Below are 24016 nucleotides of genomic sequence, written 5' to 3'. Positions count from 1 at the left end.
GTTGGAGTAGCTACAGATTTTATGCCAGATATGTGATAACAATGTTTCCATTACTGGGTGTTACAGGTTAGCTTATGCAAAACACCGCCATAGATGTTTCAACTAACCTGCTCTTGGCGTTACTGTCTTCGTTCTCGATTCTGGGAAAAGGGTATCTTATAAATGTCACTGTCCATTTGCAGGTGGTTCTACAAAAGAAAAAAGAGAACTCAGAAAGATATTAAATCCATGTTTTGTACTGCGCAAGGAGGTTCCTCGCCATCTTAGCTGCCACACATCTAGCATTTCCTAGCATCTTTGCAGGATTAGTCGTTTCTATGCGACGCGGCCTTGGCCACGTGTAGAAGTAGATGGCAGCGCGTCACACAGTGCAACCAAAACAACTTGCAAGAGGCATTTCTCACTCCATACAAAACATGGATTTAATATCTTTCTGAGTTTTCTCTGGTTTTTGTAGGTCTACCTGCAACTGGATACCGACATTTATAAGATACCCTTTTCCCCGAATCGAGAACGAAGACAGTATCGCCAAGAGCAGGTTAGTTGAAACGTCTATGGCGGTGTTTTGTATAAGCTAACCTGTAATGCCATGTAACAGACACACACATTATTCTTAGTAATGTAATATTGTAAAATTGTAGTGAAATAATGGAGCAATGTATAACTGTAATGTAATAATGAAGCAATGCAAATTTGTATGATGTAATGTTTTATTTCTGTTTGGACTCTAGGAAGAGTAGCTGCTGCCTTGGCAACAGCTAATGTGGATTCTAATAAAATACTAAATGGAAATATAGTTATCACATATCTGGCGTACAATCAGTAGCTAGAGTTGGAGAACCCTACCATAGAGCATCAGCACTGATTTCCCAGAATAACACGCGCACTTCATTATACATCCCCATGGATGTTTTTTGTAATTAGTTTTACCTTTGTATTTGCACCGCTACATATACTAATGGCTTATTTTGTGTTTCAGTCAATCAGCTGCGATCACTCCTGCAAAAGCAACAAAAAGAGACACTTTCACTCACTTCTCCTTCAAAGACAAAATCTTCCCCAAAGGTACTATCCTCAAGACCGTGCATAAGAATCTATGATAAGACTTAAGACAATTAACACAACGTAGATGTCTAGATGTCCTTTCCCTTTATCAGCCTACTTAGATCAGATTAACTCCATTTAATCAATTCCATCCTATGGCAATATATTGATTGATCACCAAAAAACACTCTTGGAAATAACTATCTAGTGATTGCGTTATTGAGTTCAGACTCTGGTGGTGTGGCAGACTAATTAGTTTTTTGCACAATTCGGTTGGGTGCAACACTTTTGTTGTCCCATTGTGAATATGTTTATGACTAACACACAATTCTTCTTTAATCCATATTACCAGAGGTGTCAAGATGATGTGAGCTCTAGAATGCCTGCCGTTAAAGACCTGGTCCCCATTCTCCACAACCAGTCAGAGTACATCCAGCACCTGGAGGCTGAGGTCAAGTTCTGCAAGGTCTGTCTGTCTGATGAGCCCACCTCAGTCTCGCTACCACTGACTCTCATTAAAGTTCTTACTCAATTTGTTCACCAATGGATATTCATTACATGTAATGAATTATAGTGGTAGATGTCCATCTTGCTGGACATTTATAACCCACAACTGTGTGTATGTCTGTGTATCTGTTGTTGTTTGTGACTGTGCGTTGTTGTTGTTGGCAGGAGGAGCTTCTGGGGATGAAACAGAGGATAAGGGTGGTGGTGGTAGAGAATGAGAAACTACATAGAGAGATCAAGTCCAAAATGGGGGAAGAAACCCTGAAAGACTACACTCTCTTAGATGGCACGGTAATGTGTTTTCACAATGATGGTTCTGCGTTAAAATTCCATTCTGGAGATAAGCAAAGTGCAGACACGACAGAATAAACAATTTTTCATGATTGTATTCTCTCCTAGGTGAATTCCGAGCCGTCCAGAGCAGACAATTCTCAAAGAACAGCATTTATACCAGCTCACAGTGTCTTTCAACAAGCAGAGGAACACAAGTGGAAGAAAGAACTGGTAGGCCTGTATGACTATGGTCACCTCTCTCCTTCCATACTGAGTACTGCAGCTGACAGAATTTCTACATGTAAATAAAGCTTTTAGTACCCTAGGTTTTACATTTTTAAATTACTTGAGAGTAATGTTGACAGCTAATCTCCTCTCCAACATCACATTTTCATCTTGGCCTCAGGAGCAGCTCAAATCCCTCTATCTAGCCCAGACAGAGACACTGGAAGCTCAAGTAAGGTCACTGAAGTAAGTGAACTGTAGGACTTTACAGATCAGCATTAATTCACAGAGATCTTGCATATCTGATTAATCAGGGTTTAATTTTTCATCAGCGTCTATTCGTGCATTCTGTTTTTCCTGATATTCTATGTTGTTTTGATCACCTCCATTCAGGAAGGACCTGGCCAGCAGTCAGAAGGAGTGTGAAGAAGTCAAAGGTCGTCTGAGACATAAGGAAGCGATGGCAGCGGCGGGCAGTGCCAAGCAGTGCGTAGGCGGCCTCTGTCTGAAGTGTGCCCAGAATGAGGCCGTGCTGGCAGAGACACACTCCAACATGCACATCCAGGCCATTGAGAGACTCACCAAGTCAGTGATCATGCATTTTTCTCCTTTTCTCCTGATGTTTTGTCCTTTATTGATTAGAGAGTAGTTGGGTTCCTTCAAGGTCTCTTCCCCCTCATACCACCAAACTACCAAGGGCCATTTTTCCTATCCAGTACGCCTAAGGCTTTGCCATTGATCACACTTTATTTATTCCCTTGTTCATTGGTTGGTCAGTGCCTCTGAGCTATGTCAAAGGAAGAATGTTCACATTGAGATGTCATCTCAATCAATCCAGTTGGCATATTCTGACAAAGCAATCAATTTTCCATCCCCTTTAGCAAGGTTGTCAGTAATTCAGTCTCCATGTCAATCACAAATGACAAATCTGGCTTTGATAGGGCATGGCATGTCTACAAGTGACAATGTGATAATTAGTATCCTTACACCAGAATGATTATTGATGAACAGAGCTTTTATTTGCCCACAATGAAATGAAAATGTGTGTGTGCGTGTCCCACAGAGAGCGTGATGAGCTGATGAGTGTGCTGTGCTCTTTGAGGGCCAGTCAGAGTGAGGCCCAGCAGAGGGAGTGGGCAGCCTACCAGCAGGTCAAACAGGCTGTAGAGATGGCTGAGGAGGCCAACCTGGAGAAGACCAGGGTGAGTTAGACAACCACTCACTCACGGAGCATTACTGAGCAACAGTGACCTCTACTGGTCAGGCTGCTCAACTACACACTTTAATGGCTTGGACCCAGGCCCCCAGTGTCTGGTCTGGAGCGTGAAGTCACAAGCTCTGCCAAAAGCCCTGGTCTGCCCTAGAAAGCCTATGTAAATTATGATCGCCAGAACAAACCCCAAAAATATTGACGGACGTTTTTAGGCTCTAAAATGTGTTTATTATGATCAAGTTTGATCCCCACTGTGAATTATTTTAAAGTTTGCTACAAATCGAGATATTTAATGAAATAGTCATCCATTCTGACTACTACATTTGTCGAGCACAGGACCACATGCTGAAACAGACCAATCATGGGCCAGCAGGCTACGAGGAGGCTCCATAGACATTAAGGTTGACTCTCAGTCAGGATGAAAACGACTACATCGACCATGATCCTTTGCTAGTTATGGCCACTTTCACCATGTTACTTAGCTATGTTTTGGGTGCCATTGAGCAATATGGCACACTTCAAATTCAAATACTTCCGGCTTCATGTGCCATACGTGGATGACGTCAGCGTTATCACTATCTACTGGTTTTAATGTCTTTGCTTGGACCCTTTTGTAGGTGATTAGTCTCTCTAGACATCCGGGTTGCCTCCCTCAATGTTCCAATGTTTGTACATAACACGTCTGTACATAATAGAACATCAGTTTGGCATAGAGGGACTACGTCACTGGCTACGCACTACCTTATCTGCTTGAATAAAATACCAAATAGTAGCTAGCAAGATGGAGATCACAGAGGTTATTTTTAATCACTGCATTTCACAAGTGGCTAGTTTGCATCAACTACCTTCACTAAAACCACTTTCGTTTAGAATCGCGACGTTCTGGCATGTCTTCCTTTTTTTCCCTTATCAGACTGACCAAGAGAGTCTGTCATATCTAGCAGACTCTAGTCACTGCTGTTGCCTAGGGTCGGCTTTTCGAGACTAGTACAGTACCTGATTAGAACTATAAACTCTATTTTACAATAGTGAATCTGAAAGGTTTATATGATGCCGTACATGTTTTCAAGATATAGAAGTGGTAAAAATAAGAAAGGTATTTTTTTTGTAAGACACTTGAAATTCATTTTTTGCTGTATCCTCCTCCCTTTGACCCTTGTGTGTACCCGTCCGTGTCTGTACTGGTTTTGTCCTTCCTACAGGCGGTGGTGCAGTGTGAGGCATTTGCCAGGGAGCTGGCCAGACAGAGAGAGAGGCTGGAGACTGAGATGGCTGCAGAGCAGGAGAAAATCTCTGAGGCCAGAGAGGGGGCACGCAACGAGGCCCGCAAGGAGAAGGAGGAACTGGCCCAAACGGTCTGTCCGTCTGCCTTTTAATCTTTCATTAAAGCAAATTGAGATATGTTAAACTTTCTCTATTTATCCTAGTCACTAATTGAATGTTTTATTAAGGTAATACAATAGCACCAAGCATAAAATATATTGAAGATGCAGTATTTTAGTATTTAAAAACAATATATTTTCTACGTAACTACTGTGTAATGTAAAAAAAATGTAAAATGTACAGTGCCTTCGGAAAGTATTCAGACCCCTTGACTTTTTCCACATTTTGTTACGTTACAACCTTAATCTAAAATTGATTTTAAAAATCCTCAGCAATCTATACACAATACCCCATAATGACAAAGCGAAAACAGGTTTTTAGAAAATGTTGCTAATTTATAAAAAGTAAAATAAAAGAAAGACCTTATTTACATAAGTATTCAGACCCTTTGCTATGAGACACGAAATTGAGCTCAGGTGCATCCTGTTTCCATTGATCATCCTTGAGATGTTTCTACAACTTGATTGGAGTCCACCTGTGGTAAATTCAATTGATTGGACATGATTTGGAAAGGCACACACCTGTCTATATAAGGTCCCACAGTTGACAGTGCATGTCAGAGCAAAAACCAAGCCATGAGGTCGAAGGAATTGTCCGTAGAACACAGAGACAGGATTGTGTCAAGGCACAGATCTGGGGAAGGGTACCAAAACATTTCTGCAGCATTGAAGGTCCCCAAGAACACAGTGGACTCCATCATTCTTAAATGGAAGAAGTTTGGAACCACCAAGACTCTTCCTAGAGCTGGCAGCCCGGCCAAACTGAGCAATTGGGGGAGAAGGGCCTTGGTTAGGGAGGTGACCAAGAACCCAATGGTCACTCTGACAGAGCTCCAGAGTTCATCTGTGGAGATGGGAGAACCTTCCAGAAGGACAACCATCTCTGCAGCACTCCACCAACCAGGCCTTTATGGTGGAGTGGGCACACGGAAGCCACTCCTCAGTAAAAGGCACATGACAGCCCGCTTGGAGTTTGCCAAAAGGCACCTAAAGACTTTCAGACCATGAGAAACAAGATTCTCTGGTCTGATGAAACCAAGATTAAACTCTTTGGCCTGAATGCCAAATGTCACGTCTGGAGGATACCTTGCACCATCCCTACGGTGAAGCATGGTGGTGGCAGCATCATGCTGTGGGGATGTCTTTCAGCGGCAGGGACTTGGAGACTAGTCAGGATCGAGGCAAAGATTAATGGAGCAAAGTACAGAGAGATCCTTGATGAAAACCTGCTCCAGAGCGCTCAGGACCTCAGACTGGGGTGAAGGTTCACCTTCCAACAGGACAACGACCCGAAGCACACAGCCAAGACAACGCAGGAGGGGCTTCGGGACAAGTCTCTGAATGTCCTTGAGTGGCCCAGCCAGCCCGATCTAACATCTCTGGAGAGACCTGAAAATAGCTGTGCAGCAACGCTCCCCATCCAACCTGACAGAGCTTGAGAGGATCTGCAAAGAATGGGAGAAAATCCCCAGATACAGGTGTGCTAAGCTTGTAGCGTCATACCCAAGAAGACTCGAGGCTGTAATCGCTGCCAAAGGTGCTTCAACAAAGTACTGAGTAAAGGGTCTGAATACTTATGTAAATGTGATATTTCCGTTTTTTAAATATACTTTTTAGCAAACATTTCTAAAACCTGTTTTTGCTTTGTCATTATGGGTTATTGTGTGTAGATTGATGAGGAGAAAAACCAATTTAATCAATTTTAGAATTACATTTACATTTTAGTCATTTAGCAGACGCTCTTATCCAGAGCGACTTACAGTTAGTGAGTGCATATATTTTTCATACTGGCCCCCCGTGCGAATCGAAAAGGCTGTAACGTAACAAAATGTGGAAAAAGTCAAGGGGTCTGAATACTTTCCAAAGGCACTGTATATGTAACAAAAAAGCTGTAAACATTTAAAACAAAGTTACTTTTGTCCTCTGAAGAGGGGATGGGACAATACAAAAATAAAAAATGGCCATTGTGCTCATATTTGCCACCATCTAGTGGAATAACTACACAAATACACCCATGCAAAACGTGTGGCGCGTTCTTCCAGACAGTAGGATTTCAGTTTGATCAATTTGGTTGTCTCCACTCCCAGGTGGCCAGCCTGTCCCAGAGGGTAGCAGAGCTGGAGGGTCAACTAGCCAGGGGGGTCAGAGAGAGGGGCTCCCTGAGCACCCAGCTGGACGAGACCCTACTCAAACTCACATCGCAGGAGCAGGACACCAGCAAGGTACTGGAGCCACCTTACTACTGTACGACACCTAGAGAGGTTCCAGGGTTTAGCCTGTGGGTGTAGTGGCTAACGTGTTGAACTGGCAGTTTCAGACACAGACACCGTACATGCTACTGCAGTCCCTAGAGGAGAGAGATTTCAGTAACGTCTTTGTAATGCATTTTAAAGCCACTGGGTGGCACCAAAGCCTTGTCTATATCAACATTTTATTTGGAAGCATCAAGCGCTAACCATTCCAGTTCTAGGAGGCAGTTGGGTCGTTCCACCTCAAAAAGCAAAATAAATAGTATTTCAACACCAACCATCTCAGATTGTTCTGAAATGGTTTCTGTTGTTAAAACAGATTAGCATTCCTGCAACATTATTGTGTTGAAATATAATTTGATCTCTGAGAAATTAAGCTAATTGATTGCATCCAAATTGGCCCTTTTAATTTATAGGATTCGTATAATATTCAATAAATATAGTACCTAAGTATTTTCTAACAATGAGTTAGACATGAGGAATCCAAAGAAATGGTTAAAAGCCACCGGTGGACCCTCCCACACCCCATGCCAACAACAAGTATATAATAATAATAATAATAATATGCCATTTAGCAGACGCTTTTATCCAAAGCGACTTAGTCATAGTATAAGTTTTTCTTTGTTTGACAACTATGGAGCTGCGGCTCAGAGTATTGTTTCTTCATCCTATGTAATGTATTCCCAGTGAATTTGGTGCAATTCGTTTTTTTATTGTTTTTCTACAGGACTTCATAAACAACACAAAAACTAAGCGCCCACTATACAAAACATCCTTTAAGGTGATCAACACACTGTATGGTTTCCAAATTCTGTCAAATATTTTTGTTTGTTGTTTAACTTTATAATATACCAAATCTAAAGGGATGTAACTAGATAGTTAATTCCTCCTGTTTGTTATTGAGGGTGAATATGAGACTTTCCAATTGATGGCTATATATGTTTTTGCAGCAATTAGACCTATATTGCAAAAATGTATCTGATGTTGATCACCAATATTTACATTTCCCAACAGACATTATCGTGAGATGGTAGGATATAAATTCCTAGACACAATGAAATGATAGCACATACATTATCCCAAAATGGTGTCAGTTCATATCATAAGACCACAGCATATGTAATAGGATTCCTTTGTGCTTGTTGCTCCTCCAACAGATGTGACATTTCTGGGTGCATTACATGCATTCTGGCAGGAATGTAGTAAGTCCTATGAATGATCTTAAATTGCATTAGTTTATGTCTTTAGGTTTTAAGAGCAGGTATGAGCATTTTCACATATCTGTGACCAATGGTTCCTTATAGGTTCTGAACCATCAGGTAGAATTTCAGTCAACCCTTGATATAACTTGGCAATCAACTTCTTTGGCATGGAAACTTCTTTCAGTATTTTTTCTATGCTTATTCTGTTGAAGCGATTGAATAAGATTTCTGCGTTTTAGGAAATTAAAGAAATGGGCCTTGGATAATCCAAATCTTTCTTTTAATTGATTCAATGACAGTAGAGATCATCATAGTACACATGTTCAAAATTCACGATGCCACTTGAAGGTGTTGTCATTTAACACTGGAGGTAAGGTGGGGTTATTCCAAATAGGGGTGCCTGGCGATATTGGTTCTTTCCACCTCATGAATTTATGTACATTTTCCCAAACACGAATGGGATTGAGAATCATTGGATTGTCTGTTTTTTTTCTTCCATGCCTTGGACCTGAAGTAGTGAATATATTTTAGATCATAAGGTATTACGTTTATGGCTTCAATACTCCTCCATGCACAAGGATAGTCTGCTGTCCATTGTTTAAGTGGACACAGTTGTGCAGCCCAATAATACATCTTCATATGAGGTAGTCCAAGACCTCCAGCTTTATAGTGTAAGTGTAGAACAGTCAATTTGACTCTTAAGGTCTTTCCATTCCAAATAAAGTTGGAGAGCAGGCCATTTATTTTATTAAAACATCACCAAATTCACTAAGAATACATTACATAGTATGAAGAAACAATACTCAGAGCCACAGCTCCAGACTACTTGTCAGACATAGAGAACTGATATTTTATACTCGTTGTTGGGATTGGCGTGGGGGGTCCGTGGGTGGCTTTTGACAATTTCTTTGGATTCCTCACCTCTTACTCATTGTTAGAAAAAAGTTTGGTCCAAATTAGATAATGGGTACTATATTATATGAATCTTATAAATTAAAATGGCCAATTTGGGTGGAATCAATTAGCTTAATTTCTCAGAGATCAAATTATATTTCAACAAAATAATGTTGCAGGAATGCTAATATTATCTGTTTCTAATTACTGAAACGATTTCAGAACAATCTGAGATGGCAGGTGTCATGGCTTGCAGTTGTGTATTGATGGGTATATCATTACAACCAATGCAATCATTAGCTACTGATTCTGAATGAAGACTGTGCATTGAGCTCTATTTAGGTCAACTTAATCTTCTTAATTCTGTTTATTATTACTGCTCAACAACATTTAGTACTATATGTCAAATTCCTGTACATGCAAATGTATTTGGCGAATAAGGTGATTCTGATTCTAATGAAAGGGCTATAGTAGAACACAACTAGGAGCAGACACAGATGTCAATTTCGACTGTGACCCCCTATCCTTTCCTGCCTCCTGTGTGTCCAGGTGTGTGGGGAGCTGCGTTACCAGCTCAGCCAGGCTCAGCTGAAGAGAGAGGAGGCCGAGAGGGAGCTCAGAGACTGCAGCTCCAAGACAACACGGCAGCTAGAGATGACTGAAGAGGTGAGGAGGCCGGCCACGGCAGGGACAATGGAAAAAAAAATGGCACAATCTTTTTATTGACTGTGTCAGATGTTATGCCGGAACATTTTAGAAAATTGACTATTCTCAGGTATTTGTGTAAAACATTGGCAGCCCCTCTCAAGCAACTCTGAGTCTCAGTATTTCTGTTCTTATTTGGGATTGATGATTAATCCTTATTTGTCATGTTGAAAACATGGGAGTACTAGTCCTTGTTGGAGAACTTAGCATATTTGAGGTTGCATGGTGTTGCCTCTATTATATACAGGCAAATATTATAGTGAAAAAGGGCACGGGTTATGTATTACGTATAACTAACTCTGTCCCTCTCGCTCGCTGGGGGCAGGAAGTGGAGAAGCTGGGTGTGGAGCTGAGCGGCTGCCGGCAGCGTTTGGACAAGGCCCAGAGGGACGCGGAGCGACTGCAGGCGGAGGCTCTGAGCCTGACAGAGCGGCTGGGCCGAGCTGAGCACCAACTGCACCTCACCAGGTAACCCCTAATCCTATTATACATGCCACAACACCACCGTGCCCGCACCGCGCCACCCTGCCCTGTTCTGTTCCGCTGCCGCCCGCCACTGCGCCAGTGCTCAGCCCCTCAGCGCCCAGCCCGGGCACCAGTCTGCGCCAGCTCCACAGTCAGGGAGCACCGTACCTTATATTAAACTCACCCAGACCGGCTGCTGTCTCCTCTCACACAGACCTCAGTTTCTCCTCATGTGCCAGGGGACAGGGGCATGGGGTAGGGACTGAGATGGGGTACAGGGATAGCAGTATGGACAGCGGTATGGACAGGAATAACATTATGAACACAGATAGGGACAGAGACGGGACAGGGATAGCAGTAGGGACAGGGATGAGGATTCATATGCTGTTTTCTCTTCATTCACAAGGTGTAGCTATCAATCGATGATGTTGATTAAAAAAACCCTGTTTGAATAGAAACTGTGATGTTGTTTGTCTTACATTGTCAATGGCACACACACTGTCTAGCAGTTTTACCAGCTCATAAAGCCAATCAGGCTGTAGCAAGCTACAGTATGTTCCTATTGTTTCTATTTCTGCATTTCAAAAACTATAAGCCAATTTACAAGTTAAGATAAAAATGTGTTAGAAATATTTTTGGAGAATATTTTAGCAGCTGCTGTCAACGTGACATCTAGTTTTTTAAATGCAACTTGTCTTGGACCACCATAAAATATTTTTTGAGCATTTGCTCATCGTTCCAGTTCCACCTACATACATTATGCTACATTCCATTCCATTTACTATAGACTAGAAGATTTACAAGGCTTTTCATTAGCTCAAAATGGCGCGTAGCAGTGGATAGCAGCAGCCGACAGTTTCTGCTTCCTTTGTTTCTCCTCCGTGTGGCACTGGGTCGGCTGGCGGTCAGCGGCAGATTGGCCCTGCTGGCACCTGCCTGTGCCCTGTGCCCGTCCGCCCAGCACCCTGCGGGTAGGATCAGCGCCTCTCTCTCCTTCCGATGGCCTGCCAGCCGCTCAGTGCAGCCTCCTCCTCCTCCTCCACCACCTCCACACCCCCGGCCGAGGTGTTAGAGCAGAGCCAGGCACAGATGTGCCCCGCTGCCATGCAGAGGAGAGACAGAGTGGTACAGAGTGAACCGTGGTCTCATCCCCTGTCCAACGCTGTGGAGCTCTGATCTGTCTTTAAGTGGGCTTGTCTAATCCAGACAGCTGTGGAGATGGACATGATGCTCCACCATGTGGGTCTTTTTGACTCTGGGGACATACAGGACTGTAGTGGTGCACTGAGACCTCTGGCGCTTTCCTCTGTCATACAGCAAGCTTCTGTGATCTAGTGAGACATAAGGTAAAACTGTGGTCCATCTATCAGAGTTTCCTGTTAGCTCCTTCTTTCTGTTGTAAAAGCTAAGATGACCTGAACAAGAAGGATGGTTGGTATTCCCTAGCCTGGCCTTAGTGTGGATCACTAGTCTGCTCAAGGAGAGGCCTAAACACAGTAGGCCATGATGGACACCAGGAGAGATACCAATTTTCTTTTCAACTGCAACGAAAGCCTCCACTCTACTTGCTCAAATAATTATTATGTGGAAGAACAACATTCAACATTGTTGTTTTTCATTGAACTGGCCCTTTAAGTGAGCCAGTGACCAGTGCAGCCAGCCGTTGGCAGTGGAGGCTTTTTGTTAGGCAGGGGGTGTTTATGTGAACTACAGGGGGAGGTTGGAGAGAGAGAGGGCCAGCAACGTAGCACAGATGCAGCAGACATCTGTCCATGGCCACACTCCTCCTTCAGGCCAATCTAACAGGCCTCTCTCTCTTTCTCCCCTCACTCAAACTCTACCACACTACAGACACAAATCCATCTAAATCCCTTTCGGGGGTGGTCTCTGTAAGTGTCAGGCAGTGCGGCACCCCCGCTGTTCACTTTGGGAGGTACGGGCCCTTTGTAGAGGGGGACGCCCTCTCTGTGTCACTTCCAGGGGAAGAGGGGGCTGGAAGGCAGGCAGCTGTGTGACCAGGCTTCTGAGACAGGCCTTTGATTCATGCTTTTTTGTGTCGTCTTCATCTCACGGACCGAATGATCACAGCTCCCCTTGAAATGGGGGGGGACATGAAGCACTTTTTGCCTTTTTGTTTGTTTTTTGGGAGCTCTCTTCTTCTTTCCACACACACAGAGCACCCCCCAGGCCCTGTGGCGGATGGCGCTGAAAACGAGTCCCCCGTCAGCTCCAGCATTGGATCATCAGCCAGCTGTGCGTTGGGCAGCCGAGGATGTGTCCTAATCCCCCCCTACTCTGTTCAGCTCCTTCTGACGCCTTTGAGCCCAGGCTTTAGTCCCATTGTTTGTTGGGTTGTTTGCTCCTGTCTTTTTTTCATTTCCCTTCCCTCTGCTCTACTCCGGGGACCCCATAGGGCGAAACAAAAAAACAAACAGCATTCTTTCATTCCCATCACTCTCCAGATATTCAAAACCTCAAAAAATGTCCACTTTGTGTTTAGTGGCAATGCTCTATACTGAGGCTTGGAAGGGAAATGGGCTTTCATCCACATGAAATTCTGCATCCATTTTAATGATGGTGTTTGAGAACTGTCGTTGGCAATGTTGGGCCTAAAGTTTGGATAGATTGATAAGCATGTCCCTGCTCGAAGGGGGAACCTGCAGGCGTAGACATGCACATCAAACTCCCAAATATTAATGATGCCTCTGTCAAAGCAAACCCAGACAAGCCTTCCATCTGTTTGTGGTGAACGGATGGACAGAACATTCTAGATACATCACAATACTCCCAGAGAAGGAATGGTCATCTGGCCAGTTCACTTGGTGGATCAGTGTTTGTGTGGATGAATTGATGAGGCAACTACGTGACTCAGTGTGGTTCTGTGTACCTTGACCATTCTGTTCCTTTGCTGCCAGTCTGCCAACGCCATATTGATAGTATTCACCTATTGCAGATGGCTGGCTGTATCTGGGTCCTGTTCAAATGAACTCTACAGTAGTGAGAATAGCATGCAGAGATTTGAATCCACAGGCATTGCACGGACATTCATTCGCTGGCTCGGTTTGGTTCTGATATTTTCAATGACCTTCTTTTCCATTGAGTTGGATGTGGCAATTGATGTGACACAGACACCTTCGCTACATTATGAACTGTCTGAGAGCCCCCACTCTCCTTCGTGTGGCCTTTCACCCCGACAGCAACAGGGAACCATTTGGGCTACAGAAACAAAGCTGCGACCACCACTGTGCCTGTGATCAAAAGTTTAGCATTTGATCTCAGAATTCCATTAAACACGACACGCTTCTCTGCCCTCCCATTCTCTCTCTTTTTCGCTCTCGCTCTCTCTCCTGTTAGTGCAGAGAGGGGGAAACAGGCCCTGAAAGGGTGGGAATCTGAAAATGAATAAAATAGTGAGCAGATGCAGCTAGATGCCAGAGGGAGATTTATGTGGAGAACCAAACTGCTGCAAACCAAGTCAGTGGGAGGTGGTTGTACAATCAGAGGCAGGATAAAAGAGCCAGTGGCACACAGGCCTCGCTCTTGTCAAAGTAGTAGTAATGAAATCTCGTCCGCTGAGCCTGCTGCCAGCCGAGAGAACCTGTGTTAGCACTTTGGGGTAAGCGCAGGCGCCGGCGCTGCCAGGTAGGAGGGCGGGCACTGAGCGGGAGCTGGGCGGCAGCCATCTTGTTCGGGAGCAGATGGCGGCAAGGCTGGCAGGGGAGGGGCTGCTTAGCAGAACTAATCAGACAGTAACGGATAGGGCAGCTGGGAAGGCTGGCGGCCAGGCGGGAGTGTGCAGGGGAACCGCAGAGTGTCATGATGTTGACAGTGGTGTGCCCATTGGCCTGGGATGAGACCTTGCCGTGTCTTCTCGCCTCACTGTTGGGTGCCCCTCTCCCTGCCATCGTGCCTCGGCCAGCTCGGCCCAATCACGTGGCAAGGTACAGAGACCAACCTGCTCCAGAGAATGTCTCTCTCTTGTTATAACCTTTGCCATTAAGGTACAGAGGGCATCACAGCTATTTGTTTGGCTGCTGCTCTTTAATTATTTTTAATTTGTCATTTTTTAAATTTGTACTTATCTGTTTTTTACTTAACACTTATTTTTCTTAAAACTGCATTGTTGGTTAAGGGCTTGTAAGTAAGCATTTCACCGTAAGGTCTACACCTGTTGTATTCGGCACATGTGACAAATACAGTTTGAGTTGATATTGAGTCAGGTTTTAGGATGTGCCTCATGTCAAGGCAACTGTTTATAGGTGCTATAACCACACATACAAATGGAAGATGAATATTTACATTTTCCTTGTATTCTTTTACTTGTTATGTACTAGTCAATGAATGCAGGGGGAGTATATTGATAATGGTATTTTATGGGGTTAGGTGACAATGCTTTTTTTACAGTGTTTACAAAATAATTGTCTGTTCTTTCAGAATTGAGCTGGTAATGCCAATCTAAAGGAGAAGGAGTGAAGGTGCTGATTACAAATCACAGCCTTATCTTACATTTCAGAGTGTGCTGTATCTATAAAACATATACATTGTAATAAACACACACGTCTTGAAATTGGTGCTGACATACCCATACTTACTTTATTTCTTTCAATGTTTGAAATATATTTTTTAGGAAGCATTTCGTGGCAGGTCTCCTCCATTCAGGCCCAGACTTTCTTTTGACCAAACACATGCGTAGTCTTTTAGTGACAATGAACAGTACCACTCTTCCTTAGCAGATAGGGCAACAGTCTCTGCCCGTCTCTCTATCCCTCCATCTCTCCATGCCCCATTCCTCCATCTCTTCATGTTGCCGGGTGGTACAGAATAGAACGCTGAGAGTCCTCAGGCAAAATGGAGACAAATCTGTCGGGTGCAACTGTTCCCGCTCGGACCAACTCTGCCCAGAGAGAGTGCCCTACTTACTGTTTCTGGAAGATGGGTTACCATCCCTGCTTCCCTCCTTCTCTCCTTCCCTCCTCCTCTCACCAAGACACAGACACACTCTTTCTTTCATTCACTCTCTGGTCAATATCTCTCTTCTATCATGTGGAGCAGGTAGACCGAAGCTGGGTTGTTACAGGTACAGCTATTCGCTACATACTCTATAAATACAGCCAGAATACACTTATTTCGTTAAAATATATTTTTTAGTGTGCATTTAATGGTTACGCTCTAACCCCGCAATTGAAATTCCTTATAAAATGTTATAAATATGCAATATTATGCATCAATCCTGAAAGTTTGATAAAAAGCAAGCAAATTATGTGGTTCAAGTTTTGCCATTTCAGATCCTTTGAGAGAGTAAAAAAAAACATACATTTTCCTCAGTCTTTCAATATATCAAATCAAATTTATTTGTCACATGCACCGAATTCAACAGGTGTAGACGTTACCGTGAAATGCTTACTTACGAACCCTTTCCTAACAATGCAGTGTTAAATTAAGAAAAATTAGCAAAATAAAAAAAGGAAATAGTAATAACAATAAAATATCAATAACGAGGCTATATACAAGGAGTGCTGGTACCGAGTCAATGTGCAGGGGTTTGAGGTAATATGTACATGTAGGTAAGGGTAAAAGCGACTATGCAATCAGGATAGATAATAAACAGAAGTAGCAGCAGCGCATGTGAAAGTGTGTCTGTGTGAGTGTGTGTGTTGGAGTGTCAGTGTAGTATGTGTGAGTAAAGTCCAGTCAGTGTGTGGGTAAAGTCCAGTCAGTGTGTGGGTAAAGTCCAGTCAGTGTGTGGGTAAAGTCCAGTCAGTGTGTGGGTAAAGTCCAGTCAGTGTGTGGGTAAAGTCCAGTCAGTGTGTGGGTAAAGTCCAGTCAGTGTGTGGGTAAAGTCCAGTCAGTGTGTGGGTAAAGTCCAGTCAGTGTGTGGGTAAAGTCCAGTCAGTGTGTGGGTAAAGTCCAGTCAGTGTGTGGGTAAAGTCCAGTCAGTGTGTGGGTAAAGTCCAGTCAGTGTGTGGGTAAAGTCCAGTCAGTGTGTGGGTAAAGTCCAGTCAGTGTGTGTGGGTAAAGTCCAGTCAGTGTGCATAGAGCCGGTGCAAGAGAGTCCGTACAGAAAAAGAGGTTAATGAAAATAGTCCAGGTAGCCATTTCATTAAAGGAAAAATCCACCCAAAACCACTCATTCCTTTAATTTACATAACACTAAGAACAATATTTTTTGTGAACAAATGTTTCATTTTGTTGTTTTATAATAAGGTTGGTAGCAACGTGGAAATCTGTTGTCTACAAAACCGACAATACAATGATCTCTCTGTGGTCTGGCTGGCTAGCAAACGTAGCTAGTGGCTACACACAATACTACCAACGTCAATATCAGCATGGGAAGTAGCTACAATCTCACCATGTTCAACCTGCAGATCGATGTGCCTCAGAGTGGAGTCTGACATTCGCAACAGCACCATGCAATGCACCCTGGACTGAAGAGGCAGACCCTATGTTAAATTACACATTTCTCGAGGTAGGAATATTGCAAAAATATGATCAATGGCTCATTCGAGAGGAGACAACCTTATGTTATAACATCGGCCAGTATTGAAATATGACATGTATGATAGACATTTTTGCGATCTAAAAGTCATATTCCTATTAACTTCCAGTGTAGTGAGAGTGGCTTTATCACAATGCTATGTCATACCGGCCAAAATTCTGCATGCTTGAACGGCAATATATTGTGGATGAAGAGTTACCTGTCTAACAGAACACCGAGGGTGTTCTTTAATGGAAGCCTCGCCAACATAATCCAGGTAGAATCAGGAATTCCCCAGGGCAGCTGACTAGGCCCCTTACTTTTTTCAATCTTTACTAACGACATGCCACTGGCAGTTAGTTTCAGAATGGGTGGCAAGGAATAAGTTAGTCCTAAATATTTAAAAATCTTAAAGCATTGTATTTGGGACAAATAATTCACTAAACCCTACACCTCAACTAAATCGTGTAATAAATCAGGTGGAAATTAAGCAAGTTGAGATTACTAAACTGCTTGGAGTAACCCTGGATTGTAAACTGTCATGGTCAAAACATATTGATACAACAGTAGCTAAGATGGGGAGAAGTCTGTCCATAATAAAGCGCTGCTCTGCCTTCTTAACAGCACTATCAACAAGGCAGGACCTACAGGCCCTAGTTTTGTTGCACCAGGACTACTGTTCAGTCGTGTGGTCAGGTGCCACAGAGGGATTGGCTCAGAACAGGGCAGCACAGCTGGCCCTTGGATGTGTACACAGTGAGCTAACATTAATAATATGCATGTCAATCTCTCCTGGCTCAAAGTGGAGGAGAGATTGACTTCAACGCTACTTGTATTTGTGAGAGGTGCTGACATGTTGAATGCACCGAGCTGTCTGTTTGAACTACTGGCACACAGCTCGTACACCGAAGTCCAGAACAGACTATGGGAGGCGCACAGTACTATATAGAGCCATGAACATTTTAGCGGCCCCATACTTGACAGCAGAGATAAACAAAATAAAAAAACAGTTTTAGATGTAATTTCGTGCACGTCTACACATTTCGTCATGCAGTGTAGAGAAAATGTTGCAGTTTTAAAGCAAGTTTACTGCAATTCTACACATTTGCCATGGGGTGGAGAGAAGCTTTTGCAATTTTATAACTAATTTCATGTAATTCTACACATTTTGTCATAGGGTGGACAGAAATGTTTGCAGTTTTTTTATATGATATCTGAGTGAGACTGACTAACAAAATCAATGGGGGCCCCCTGGCCGGTAAGTCGACCATGATTACTACGTTTTTAGATAGCTGGCCAGTAGACTAACTTAACAATCTAAACAAATGTAGCTAACATGGGTTAATTGAGTGACTATCAGTGACTGACATATCTGAGGGCCTTTCAAAGGGGGGCCAGTTGCCCATTCCTGCTATAGGCTGTCTCATCATAGTCTGTGATCAGGCCTACTACCGTTGTGTCGCCGGCAAAATTAATGATTGTGTTGGAGTTGTGCGCGGCCACGCAGTCGTGGGTGAACAGGGCATACAGGAGGGGACTTGGCACAGACCCCTGAGGGGCCCCTGTGTTGAGAGTCTGCGTGGCGAATGTGTTGTTGCCTATCCTTACCACCTGGGGGCGGCCCATCAGGAAATCCAGGATCCAAGTGCAGAGGGATACTGTATGGCATATTGGCCTCAGGTATGCTGGAATGCATAAGTGCACCTGCTGTTTTTGGTTTGTGTATGTGTGCGCGAGACAGAATAAGTTGAAAGATTAAATGCGGAGAGTGGTGTATTTGAAAGACAGTCCGAGAGGTATCATCTGTGTGTCTTTGACTTCACATAGCCCTGCTGTCTGTCTGTGGCAGGCAGCATCAGTGACTCTCTCAGCCCTGCGGCCAGTGGCCAGTGCTTTTATCCAGGGGAACTGAAACTTTCTCTCCCTCCCTCCCTCTCTCTCCTGGCCTGGCCGGGCTCCCCTCCGTCAGCCCAGCGCCGGTACCACATGGAGCAGATGGCATCAGGAGTTGATCACAAAGACAGGAGACCACACAAAGAGGTGGTACTGAGAGGGATGAGTTGGGCACAGCCCCCGCGACCCTTCAGCTCCCATCTCCTGTCACTTTTAAACACACTCTTTGTTTTCCTCCATTCAATGGCTGCCGCTTCTGTAGAAGGTTTTTGATTCCTGATCATTAGAGCGGTGGCTGTGTTTTATGTTACAGAATGGTTTTGGTTTGTGTGAGGCTGATTGCTGAGGCGGGTTGGATGGCAACGTCCCTCCGTGTGAGCGTATGGGGGACAGGTAGGGGGCACAGGTTGGGCTCTGACAGAGGCCCTCCTGGTTGGAATGGGGCAGGTGGGTGGGGGCGCAGTGCGTCACATGATGTGGGTGTAAGCCACAGTTCAGGTGTTGTCACAAGCTTGTTTTGCAGATGGAGAAACTCTATATTATTTCTGTCTTTGGTCTCGCTCCCGCAATCTTTCACTCATTAGCTTACTCTAACTCTCTAATAAAATAAAATAAAAAATCTGTGTCTATTGTGCTAATTGTTTATCATATCGCGCCATTTCAATGAATAAAATGGGATATTTGTATAGATGGAGTGAAATAGTTGCAGTTTTACATTACCCATTATTATTTCCTAACCCAATGAAAATAAATAACAACATATGATAAAGGACAAATGCATTTTCATTAGATGAGTTGCAGTTTATATCAAAATAGAAGAAAAAAACAGGCTTATGCATGAGGTCGTCAACACTATCACATTTTTGTTTATATGAGACCACAGATGTCCGTACAGAAATTATCTCTCTGCTTATAAGAAGAAGGTGGTCATCGGTGTCCCTTTAACCCCATCAGTACTGAGACCCCAGCAAAAATCGGCTTTTAATTTATCTGACTTTCATTTATTTGCATGTCCAGCCCTTATATTTAGCCTCACAATGAAGTGTTATACCATTTTCTTTTCAGGGCTACAAGTAGAACACAAAACAATTTGACATAAAAAGTTGCATTAATGAGTTTTTTGTTGACAAAGCAAAAAAAAAAAAAAAAAAAAATGATATGAATGCTTGTAAGTACAGACATTTTTGCAATTAGTCAGTGACAACTGTTTGGAGTTTGTGACAGCAACTACAGTGCCTTTAGAAAGTATTCACGCCCCTTGACTTTTTCCAAATTTGGTACCAAGTGGGATTTAAATGGTTTTAATTATCATTTTTTGTCAACGATCTACACAAAATACTCTGTCAACATGGAAGAAAAATTCTAACTTTTGTAAAACATTTATGAAAAATTAAACACTAATATACTGTGTCTTGATTAGATAAGTATTCAACCCCCTGAGTCAATACATGTTGTAATCACCTTTGGCAGCGATTACAGCTGTAAGTCTTTCTGGGTAAGTCTCTAAGAGCTTTCCACACCTGGATTGTGCAACATTTGCACATTATTATTTTCAAAATTCTTCAAGCTCTGTCAAAGTGGTTGTTGATCATTGCTAGACAACCATTTTCAGATCTTGCCCTAGATTTTCAAGTAGATTTAAGTCAAAACTGTAACTCAGCCACTCAGGAACATTCACTGTCTTCTTGGTAAGCAACTCCAGTGTAGATTTGGCCTTGTGTTTTAGGTTATTGTCCGGCTGAAAGGTGAATTCATCTCCCAGTGTCTGGTGGAAAGCAGACTGAACCAGATTTTCCTCTAGGATTTTGCCTGTGCTTCGCTACATTCTGTTAATTTTTTTATGCTGAAAAACTCCCCAGTCCTTAACGATTACAAGCATACCCATAACCTGATGCAGCCACAATTATGCTTGAAAATATGGAGAGTGGTACTCAGTAATGTGTTGTGTTGGATTTGCCCCAAACATAACACTTTTTGTATTTACTTTGCAGTACTACTTTAGTGCCTTGTTGCATACAGGCTTCCTTATTTTCCCTCTGTCAGTTAGGTTAGTATTGTGGAGTAACTACAATGTTGTTGAACCATCCTCAGTTTTCTCCTATCACAGCCATTAAACTCTGTAACTGTTTTAAAGTCACAATTGGCTTCATGCAGAAATCCCTAAGCGGTTTCCTTCCTCTCCGGCAACCGAGTTAGGAAGGACCCCTGTATCTTTGTAGTGACTGGGTGTATTGATACACCATCCAAAGTGGCATTAATAACTTCACCATGCTCAAAGGTTTAAACAATGTCTGCTTTTTCTTATTTTTACCAATCTACCAATAGGTGCCCTTCTTTGCAAGGCATTGGAAAACCTCCCTGGTCTTTGGTTGAATCTGTGTTTGAAATTCACTGCTCGACTGAGGGGCCTTACAGATCATTGTATGTGTGGGGTACAGAGATGAGGTAGTCATTAAAACAGTCATGTTAAACACTATTACTGCACACAGAGTGAGTCCATACAACTTTATTATGTGACTTGTTAAGCACATTTTTACTCCTGAACTTATTTAGACTTGCCATAACAAAGGTGTTGAATACTTATTGACTCAAGACATGTCACCTTAACATTTTTCATTAATTTGAAAAATGTTGAAAAACATAATTCCACTTTGACATTATGGGGTATTGTGTGTAGGCAATTTAATCCATTTTAAATTCAGGCTGTAACACAAAATGTGGAAAAAGTCAAGGGGTGTGAATTCTTTACGAAGGCACTGTATGTGAGCATATTACAGTATTATAAACACTATGTCCTGGGATTTCCTTCTTCTATGTAGAAGAACCTCTTACCTTCTAACGACTCTTGTGAGCGTCATAGCGCCCCGGGACCCTTCGGGATCCGCCCTTGTCTCACAAACACCGCTCTAGCTCAGCCCCGTTAACCACACAGACTAATGGTACCACCCAGAAGTCTGTATCTCAAACATACAACTTTACAACCGTGAGAAGAAAACTAGTTTTACATTTGCAGAGGAGTGAAATATGTTTCTGCAAAAGAATGTGCACTCTACATCCGTGGGTTGTGAGTATGGGGGTGTGTGTAGCTGTCCTGAATCAGGGGAGTATTTGTTAAATTGGTGGCGACTGCATTTCGCTCTGCCCGTGACCTTGAGGGGGCTTTGCCGCTCCTTGAAGAAGAAAAGCAGAAGCTGGCGGTAAACAAAGTTCACTTCTGACAGATGGATTGAATGACAGAGAGGTTGCGGGTGCCAGAATAGCCCTGGCAGCGGAGGAAATGTTCAATGCGGTCCAACAGGAGAGGAGGTGTGAACAGGTGCAGGGCTGCTGAAGGAAGAGGGACCAGATGGAGGGAGCCAGAGCCAGTTTAGTTAAAGGAAAAAGGGTGGGAGGGAGAGCAGGGGAAGGGGGGAGTGAGGGAGGGGAATGAGAGAAAAAGGGATAGGAGCAGAGATAAGAGCCCCCAGGACGGAGAGGAGTGGAGGAGAGAGAGATAATGCACAGAGCAAACTGTGCTGTGCTGTGTAAGTGATAGCCAGGCTAGAAAGGGTTGCTTTTGATATTTCTCTATCTCGGAGAGTGAGGGGGAGATGTGTTAGATTGAAGGATATGGGTGAATGGAGTGCAGTTGACACACCAGCGGCTGAATAAATGTGTTAAAACATACAAGGTGTACTTTAAAGTGTGTTTGTGTGTGGATACTGTACTTTATTCTTCCCTGAGCTGGGTACACGGTGTCATTAGACCACATCCCTTGCAAGCGCACAATATGCCACAAATACCCCCAGTTGGCAGTAACACAAATACCCCCAGTTGGCAGTGCCACACTAAATCAGCATTAATTTGCTCTCTTTCTACTGTTATTCTTAGCATCAGGATATCTTTGTAGAGATCATTTGGCATCAATATAAATGCATGAATGAGAATAGTGAATGTCAACTGGTACAATATACATTTGCCAGGTACAATGTAATTGCAATAGAGTATTGTTGTGATGAGTATTTACAGTTTTCAGAGTTGGGTAAGTCATTGAATGAGTGAATTTGCTTGGGAACATGCTGTCTGTTGTCCACAGTGCACTGCAAGATAGCTACTATTATCACACATTGTTAATTTGTTCCGTTTTGGGGTGGGTAGGAACATCAGGCCTACTGTGCTTATTGAAGACTGCTTGTATTCCTCATATTCAAATAAATCCTAGTTCCACATACAGTACCAGGCAAATGTTTGGACACACCTACTCATTCCAGGGTTTTTCTTTATTTTTACTATTATTCTACATTGTAGAATAATAGTGAAGACATAAGAACTATGAAATAACTCATATGGAATCATGTAGTAACCAAAAAAGTGTTAAACAAATAAAAATTAGGGCTGTCAAATGATTAAAAATGTTAATCAAATTAATCAGAATTTTCAGTGGATTAATCATGATTAATCGCTATTTGCAATTACACCTGAATCCTAACCATTTTTTTTCTGAAATGCATACCAAAAGATAAATAACAGGACACAGATACATAATTTTCATATTATGTCTATTTATTAACACAGCCAAATAATGGTGTTTTAAATCAAGCTGAAACATACTACACACCATAATATTTGTCTTTGGCTGTGGCTCTTGACGGTGGCTTATAGAATGAGTCTTGAGACGCCACTTGCAAAACATCAAGGAAACCTGAGTCTTCTACAATGCTAATGGGTCTACAATCCTTTGCAATCCATTTTGCTATTGTGTTGGTCAAATTATCTGAGGTTGATTTTGTTAATTGCCTGCAAACATTCAGCGTGGTCTGGCGCAAACCACTTGCTGAATCTGACGGCCCAGCAAACGCATGTTTGGCGTTGACATGGTACTTCAAGCTTGAACAGCTCCGGTGAAATTGAAACTCCTTCTTACAAATCTTGCAAATAACCTTGTACTTGTTAACTGTACCATCATCATTCTTTTTATATTTGAATCCGTCAATAGGCCCACTTTGCTCACCTTGCTCCATCTCGCCTCTAGCTCCCAACCACTTTCCTGACCTGAATAATTTGTCACACTGCGCATGCGTGAAATGCGTTAAAAAAATTGACGTAATTAACAGCAAACAACTAATTAACGTCGTTAACGCGCTATTTTTGACAGCCCTAATAAAAATATATTTTATATTTGAGATTCTTCAAAGTAGGCACCCTTTGCCTTGATGACAGCTTTGCACGCTCTTGGCATTCTCTCAACCAGCTTCATGACGTAGTCACCGGGAATGCATTTCAATTAACAGGTGTGCCTTGTTAAAAGTTAATTTGTGGAATTGATTTCCTTCTTAATGTGTTTGAGCCAACCAGTTGTGTTGTGACAAGGTAGGGTTGGTATACAGAAGATAGCCCTATTTGGTAAAAGACCAAGTCCATATTATGGCAAGAACAGCTCAAATAAGCAAAGCGAAACGACAGTCCATCGTTACTTTAAGACATGGTCAGTCAATCCGGAAAATTCCAAG

General features: G+C 42.9%; 1 protein-coding gene across 1 annotated transcript in view; it reads left to right on the top strand.

The window, feature by feature from the left end:
- sdccag8 (SHH signaling and ciliogenesis regulator sdccag8) overlaps positions 1-24016 on the top strand; it is a 48717-nt gene that overhangs the window by 962 nt on the left and 23739 nt on the right. Inside the window, exons 3-13 of the mRNA XM_084141858.1 lie at positions 980-1065; positions 1397-1510; positions 1717-1842; positions 1951-2055; positions 2231-2295; positions 2443-2634; positions 3113-3251; positions 4465-4617; positions 6732-6866; positions 9539-9655; positions 10020-10162. Of these exons, the coding sequence (XP_083997984.1) occupies positions 980-1065; positions 1397-1510; positions 1717-1842; positions 1951-2055; positions 2231-2295; positions 2443-2634; positions 3113-3251; positions 4465-4617; positions 6732-6866; positions 9539-9655; positions 10020-10162 (1375 nt within the window). The remainder of the gene's footprint in view (positions 1-979; positions 1066-1396; positions 1511-1716; positions 1843-1950; positions 2056-2230; positions 2296-2442; positions 2635-3112; positions 3252-4464; positions 4618-6731; positions 6867-9538; positions 9656-10019; positions 10163-24016) is intronic.

Source organism: Coregonus lavaretus (assembly GCF_964263955.1).
Source record: "Coregonus lavaretus genome assembly, chromosome: 25".
Taxonomy (NCBI): Eukaryota; Metazoa; Chordata; class Actinopteri; order Salmoniformes; family Salmonidae; genus Coregonus; species Coregonus lavaretus.
The sequence above is the reverse complement of the archived record's forward strand: the minus strand, read 5'-3'. Positions and strand labels throughout refer to the sequence as shown.